The sequence below is a fragment of the Bombus impatiens genome, unplaced genomic scaffold (assembly GCF_000188095.3).
Source record: "Bombus impatiens unplaced genomic scaffold, BIMP_2.2 scf_0463, whole genome shotgun sequence".
Taxonomy (NCBI): Eukaryota; Metazoa; Arthropoda; class Insecta; order Hymenoptera; family Apidae; genus Bombus; species Bombus impatiens.
In genome coordinates, this window is record NT_176882.1 from 3283 (window position 1) to 10196 (window position 6914).

Here is a 6914-nt window from a genome sequence, read left to right on the forward strand (position 1 = left end):
CTATTCTTTGTTGTCCCTCGACATCCCCACTACGCACGCGTTTATCAGATGTCTGCGTCGGTTGTCGCGTATGCAAGCTTCCGAATATTCGGCGAAAAAACCGTAGAAATATCGATGCTACATTAGGTATGTTGACCTTACGCTTTGAAGGTATAGCGCTTTGTGTCTCGAAGCCGTTGGAAAGTTCCGTGGTCGAGTGCCGCCACATATCAAATAACGAGCTTGCATTCATTTGATTGAAATTAAAACAGAATTCTACTAATATTAATAAATTTGATAGATCTTTGGTTCAGTTGAATTGTACCTTTAACTTAGGATATTCATTCAAGAAATTAGTTTTACCCTTTGCGAGTAAATTTTATTCGTAATCATCAAAGCATAGACAGGTAGATGTAGATCGAACGAAACGTAACGGATGTTCGTGATTTAGAAAGGACGTTCGACTTCCGGTGCAGCTGCAACGAGCCATGGCCACGGAGGCGGAAGCCGCAAGGGAGGCACGGGCCAAAGTGATTGCAGCGGAAGGAGAGATGCTGGCTTCCCGTGCTCTGAAAGAGGCCAGTGATGTCATCTCCATGAGTCCAGCTGCTCTTCAGGTACGTTCCAGACTGTCTCCTCGAGGAACGTCAAAGATATCTTTGTAATTCCACTGCGTTGCTTCTCTCGCTGCTCTGTGTGTGGTTGAGAATCTACCGTTAATTACGCTGTACCACTAAATTAAGCCTTCGTCCAACAAATTATTTTGGTTTCTCTAGAACGTTACTATGGCGACCTTTCTACAGTCGTCGGTAACGGAATCAACGCAGGTCTCTTGAAAGTCTTCGTTTAACCATTCTATCCATCCAAATAGGACCGAAACCTGACCAGAACCTAATCTCAACTTAACTCGCCAATTTCCATAGACACTTGCACATGGCACGTTCTACTTATTTTACGGCATAATGTCATGACATAATTTAGAACGAAAGCGATAGCTTTTAGGCTCTGACGTGTTCTGGTACTCAGTTTAGTATTTTATTTCAACGCATTCAAAGTCAACGCAATATTTTTTTCGCAACGTTTCTTGCAGTAGATATATGTTTACTAATAACATTTAAACGGTTTCACACTCTAACAACAGACGCATTTGTTTACCATAACGTAATTGCGTGCATCGAAGAGACTTGCTTGTATTAAAATGTTGAACTTTTATTCAGAAAATTTTTGTACCATTTCTCCATAAAACAGAGTATAGAATAAAAAATCAACCAACAGACTGTAATTAAATTCCATGGAGAACGTACAGCGAAATTAGAATGGTAAATTCGAGGGAAAAAACCGCGGAAAATATTAACGCTTCGAAAATATCAATCCAAATGGCCATTGCAAGTGCGCGGAAAGAATCCGAATTTTTCAACACCGACTAACTAAATTATAATACAATAGAATCGTTAAACAATTTCGTGTAAAAACACAGTTGCATGTGTGTTATGTTCCATAAGTGGGCTCTCTCGTACGATCATTCGATCGAATTAATATCGTAGCGAAATTTTACGAGTTCCAAGCTACGATATAACTTAACTTTATCATAATTATTCGTTTAAGGTGATTTTTCGAAGAAATTTAGTTTGGAAGGGTTCGAAACAAACTTAATATCTAACGCGAATGATTGGAAAACAAGCGAATGTCGCGTTACTTTTAAACAACAGCGTGCCCTTCGACTACTCCGCGATAGAAAAGGCTAAAAGACAAATTCAACGTTCGCTGAATTTTTCATTGTATGTCCAACAGCTACGATATCTACAAACATTGAGCAACATATCTGCGGAGAAGAATTCGACCATCATCTTTCCCTTACCGGTCGAGTTTTTGGCTCCGTTCTTTACTAACAATTTCCATCCAAGCGCAATTCAAGAAGCTGTTCGAACATCGTCGGAGCAGTTGTGCTCGAAGCAGCTCAAGATTCAGCCCGACATCCACTCAAACGCAGACAATATCGACGTGTCAAAGTGAAGAGGTGTGTCAAACTTCGATTATCCTTAGCAAATTTCGCCAACTTCGAACGGTATGTCGGATTAATTGGGGTGACCTTTGATCCAATTCACTGGTAAGCAGATACGCTCGATTGGAAACCGATACGAGCATACGCGAGACTCGACGCGTTTGTTGGTCGTCAAAGCACCGCGTCACCCTTTAGCTAAAATCTCTGTTTCATTTCGCGCAATTTTGGTGTGTAGGAACGACAGACGCGCGACCAGAAACGCGACAAACTCGACAAATAAATAGGTAAACTTGTAATTCGTCACCGGGCTCCCCGTTTGATCTCCGAGCCTTTACGCGACGAAAAGAAAATATACGCGTAGACGAATGTCGCGAGCTCGACCTTTTCAACGAACGATTGCGACGAGAAGATACGTTGACGAAAACACGTTCGTATTAGAGTTCTTTTTTTGCGCGAGGAAGAGAAAACGCACGTAAGTTGAAAATTTCGAGTTTGCTGTTCGTAACGACCGATTGCGATAGAAAGACGCGTTGGTACATATAAGTTTTATGGTTTTGAAATGATTGCAGCTTACAATGATATTGCTTAGAAAAGGGTCTCCACGTACCCATGATTTCCCAATGAAGCGTTTTTTTTCCATCAGGTTCCACTTCGTTTTAGTACCAAATTTTTGTAGTCGCGTGAAGTTACGAAATTTGATATGTTTGATCTGATCGATTGTTATTGGATTGGCAACTAAGAGATTGCGGATTTTGTTAATACCACCTAATGACAAAATCCGTAATCACTTAGTTGCCAACTCAATATTATAATTTGTACGCGAATTTACCGCTTACTAGCAGATATTTTCCGTACATTAATTCTTTCAGAGTTATGAATCTACGAATATCTATATGAGCTTTGAAAAATTGTTGATCGCATGATACGAATCTATCTATGCGTCTACGTGCAGCAGTATGCGTGTCGAATATAATTTTTACGTCTGGCTTTACAAATTAAAAATAAAAGCAGCAATAACGAATTCTGCCTTTAAAATCTACGCTTATAGGTATTCAGTTTATCGGACTTTTTCTCTCGTGAATGTAGAGTTCATTACAAGTGATTTAACACACGTTCAAGTTTTAGCATTTTGGCTTTCGCATAATTTCAAGAATTCGATATCATTTCTATCAAAAGCGAGAAATTATTCCATCATAGTGAAAAATAAGCGGCGTATAATAAACTCGTGTCATCAGATATCTTCGGACTTGGAACATTTAACAGGAGCAAACAAAAACGTATTATTAATTGATCAAAGGGATAACATTTCCATCGAATAAAAGATGTGTTACATTGAATTTATATTTAACGTCTCCGTGAAGTATATTTAATGTTAAGTGGTTACTGAAGTGCGAGTAGATAAGCTACCTCTACCATTTTCGTATTAATTATGGACGCGATGTACGGCGTAGAATTAAATTTTACACAGTTTCAAGCGTGTTTTAAACATTTTTCAAAATGAGCATCTCGAGCCCCTTTCACAAATATAAATCCAAATTTTCGATAATTATAAGATAATTTTTACCAACACGATAATTCTTACCAAACATGAAGTATATACGATTTGTTAATGCATATATTTTTAATTAAAAAATTGTAAGCAGTATATTAATCTAGAACTGACAGGGGCTTGATTAATTAATTTTTATCTTTTCAAACAAGATATTAATTTACAAGTAGCCTCTGCAGCCCAAGATTAAATTGTATCCATAAAATACATATGGTTTTGTACACATCAACGAACGTCGCTATCTGAAAGTTTAATTTCCGCTACCTAACGCACATACGTCTATCTGAAAAGTAGCAAGATCATCGATATATTAATCAAGCACTGGTCATATTTGTTAAAACCATTCATACGATTCGAAATGTCGTATTTTCCCTCATCGTCGATACAACGCCAGGAATGGCTATCGATAAATAGCAAATAGATTTCTGGGTTTGTCTCTTTCATTTCGCTTGTATGCAAGTAGCGTTTACTTGTATGGGTGAAACGTCTTCACTACGAATCTTCTATTGCAATTCTATTTGGGATTTTAACGATAAGGAGAAGTAACGATGATATTAAAGTAGTTTCTCCGAGCTAGCAGATGGTATAAAGATCGGAAAGCAAAAATGGCCTTTTATTTTCCTCGCGTGGTTTTCTCGCGAGCAAACGTAACTTCGAAACGACAGTAAAAATGAAGACACGATAAGATGAAATTATGTTCCCGGCAGACTGCTGGCAATCGGGTAAACTGTAGAAACAAATACTCGCACGCGCGCGATCAACGACTTGCGTGGAATCGCTTGTTAAGCTTCAAAATGAACGACACGGAGAACCAACGTCGATTTCAGTCAATTTCCAGAAAATCGAAGCTCGATGTGGAGTTATGGTAGACGAGAATATGGTCGCGTCTCGTCACGATGCGTAAATAAATATTGTTCGCATGAATTCGAATTTAAAGGTGCGTGTGGAGGATTGAACGAGCCCCTGGAGAGAGTTTCCGCGTCACGTTCCAGGCGTTACAGCGTGCCGTGAAAGCGTGTGCCCTCCGTCGCTCGCGTGTCCCTCGTTGCAGAAGGTTGAACACGGGCTAAAGTGGAACGTACGTGCCGCGTCGGCCTGCTCTTTATGAAACGGTGTAAAACGGAAATTGCGCGAACCCGTACATTGAAATTTACGTATCGAATGATAACGTGGCCATTTGTAATTTCAGCTTGGCGCGTCGCGAAACGCGCCATAGAACAGCGAGGCATCCACGAGCGAAATAAGAGCGTACGTCTGGTGGAAATGAAATAGGCTTTTGCCGGTATTCGGGACGAAGCAAGCTGCACAAGACCGGCAGACCACTTAAATTGCCTGGTCGCGATAAAAATAATTAAATTCGTTTGGCCGATGTCAAAACCAACCGCCACCGCCGGCTGGAACGTTAAACGGTGCGCGAGCAAGAAACGAACAGAAAGTATAAATTTCAATTTTATTACAGCGACCTCGTACGACCACCGAGGATATGTTTCCTTCCCGTTTTTTAACAGACGGGTAAAAAAAAATATTATCCCCGCGCGCGTAATGTATATAGAATGTTTTATAAACAACGGAGGAGCTTTAACGCGGACTATTATTTACGCGGAAAATTCTTCCGTGAATTATAACGCTTGTTAACCGTGCCACGACACACGAGTCCGGCCAGGATTAAAGAGCGCCCGTAGTTGCATGGAAACTCGCAGGAAGCAGTACGTTAAAAAAGCAATTCATTGCGAACGCGAGGATTATCGCGTGAGCTAGGAACTCGATAAACGACTGCTTACAAAGATGCGGCTCGTGAACTGAACAATTAGAATAGCTGCTGTTAAGGTACGATATCTGTTATACACAGGTATCGGCTTGTAGTTACGAGAAAACCAATGATTAATCATGCCGATAGGTTACGTCGCGGTAATTACCAAGATCAGGCTACTTTTACGGTGCGCGTTTCATATTTGGCAGGAACTAATATTGAAGATCGTACTTAATAAACAGACTGGTCCGCGAGATATTAATTCCTTCGACTCAAATATTTGCCAGTGAAATTAATTCGTACGCTCCACAGAGAAATGTCACACGGACACGGGTAATCCAGCCAGAGAGATAACCATCCAAATACACAGCAATTACGCTTATAACCGACCGAGATGGCCAGCGCGTTGTATTTTATCCTTGAGCGTTTGAGTTCGAATGAAACGCGCGAATCGCTCTATACTTCTGCAACGAGAACAAATCCGGTAAACGCGACAAGTGGCATACTCGAGCTGTAACACCAAGTGAAATCGCTTCAAAAGTTGCTGTCCGAGAAACATTTCGCTAATTTCATTAAGAGATTGCTTCGTTTAATGAAATTTTTAAAGAATTTCCGTTGGCGTGTTTTCGCGAAAATTGCCTGTTAGCCGTAATGGCCGCGACGCTCGGGATTCACGGTTAATTAATGTGGACGAACATTGCCATTGAAAAGTGGGTTGACACTGTAACTCTTTCAGACGTAGACTCGTCCCATCTCGCGGAAATAGCCACGATACATGAACGTTCGCGATGTAAAGCGGAAACGAATTTTCTCGTAAAATACGAGATCCATTTACAAGCAAACGTCCTACCTGTGTCGGTGGAAACAGGCGACGCGAGCTTAGCGCAGGAATTTCCCAGTGGAGATTCGATGCCGATCGCTACAATTCTGGAAACCAAACATTTCGGCGTGTACATATATAAGGAAACCCACGATTTGCCAATTTGGATATCGTTCGTTTATCGTTGCCGCATTCGCCAGAGCATTGCCGGGAAATTAGGAAATCCGCGAAACTGCCCGTTGAATCTACAGTTTGCTTGTTATATTCCGGCTAATAACGAGGACTCCTTTGCTCGACCAACGAGTCTGCCACGTTCTTCCCAACATTTTCCTACATTGCATAAGACCTAATTATATTCCTTCGGAGTTAAAAAAAATATCGGCTTGAAGCTCGTGTTTTAAAACTTTACGTTAAACATCTTCGCTAAAGAATTCTCTTAGGTAACTAACGTGGGAGGTGAAATATAAAAATTCGAGCATCCTGGCAGCATCGAGCTTCGTTCGTATTAATCAAATTAACAAGACTCTCGTTAGCGAATTCTTTCGCGCGTAGTGTTTTCCAAGTTTTCATAATTATACGAACGAAGTTACAAAATACAAAGTCGTTTGTCTTAATTTCTCTTGACTCGGGTTGCTTCAACTCGAGTAATTCGATTAGTCCGAAAGAATTTTACACGAAGAGATCCATAGAGAGATTCGTAGCGTGGGAAACGTTTGCGCGAAGTGGCGCGAGAAGCTGCGATCGTCGCGTCCCAAAATACAGAAAATAATCGGCTTTTCACCGCGAATTAATCGCTGCAACCACTTCTCGCTAT

At 40.8% G+C, this 6914-nt stretch overlaps 1 protein-coding gene across 1 annotated transcript; it reads left to right on the forward strand.

Moving 5' to 3' along the window:
* The first annotated feature begins 357 nt into the window (after window positions 1-357).
* Window positions 358-3568, forward strand: LOC100746185 (band 7 protein AGAP004871-like). Its single transcript, XM_003490647.4, has 2 exons — window positions 358-596; window positions 1771-3568. The coding sequence occupies exons 1-2, from the start codon at window positions 468-470 to the stop codon at window positions 1990-1992; spliced, it is 351 nt and encodes a 116-aa protein (XP_003490695.1). The 5' UTR covers window positions 358-467; the 3' UTR covers window positions 1993-3568.
* Window positions 3569-6914: the final 3346 nt, after the last annotated feature.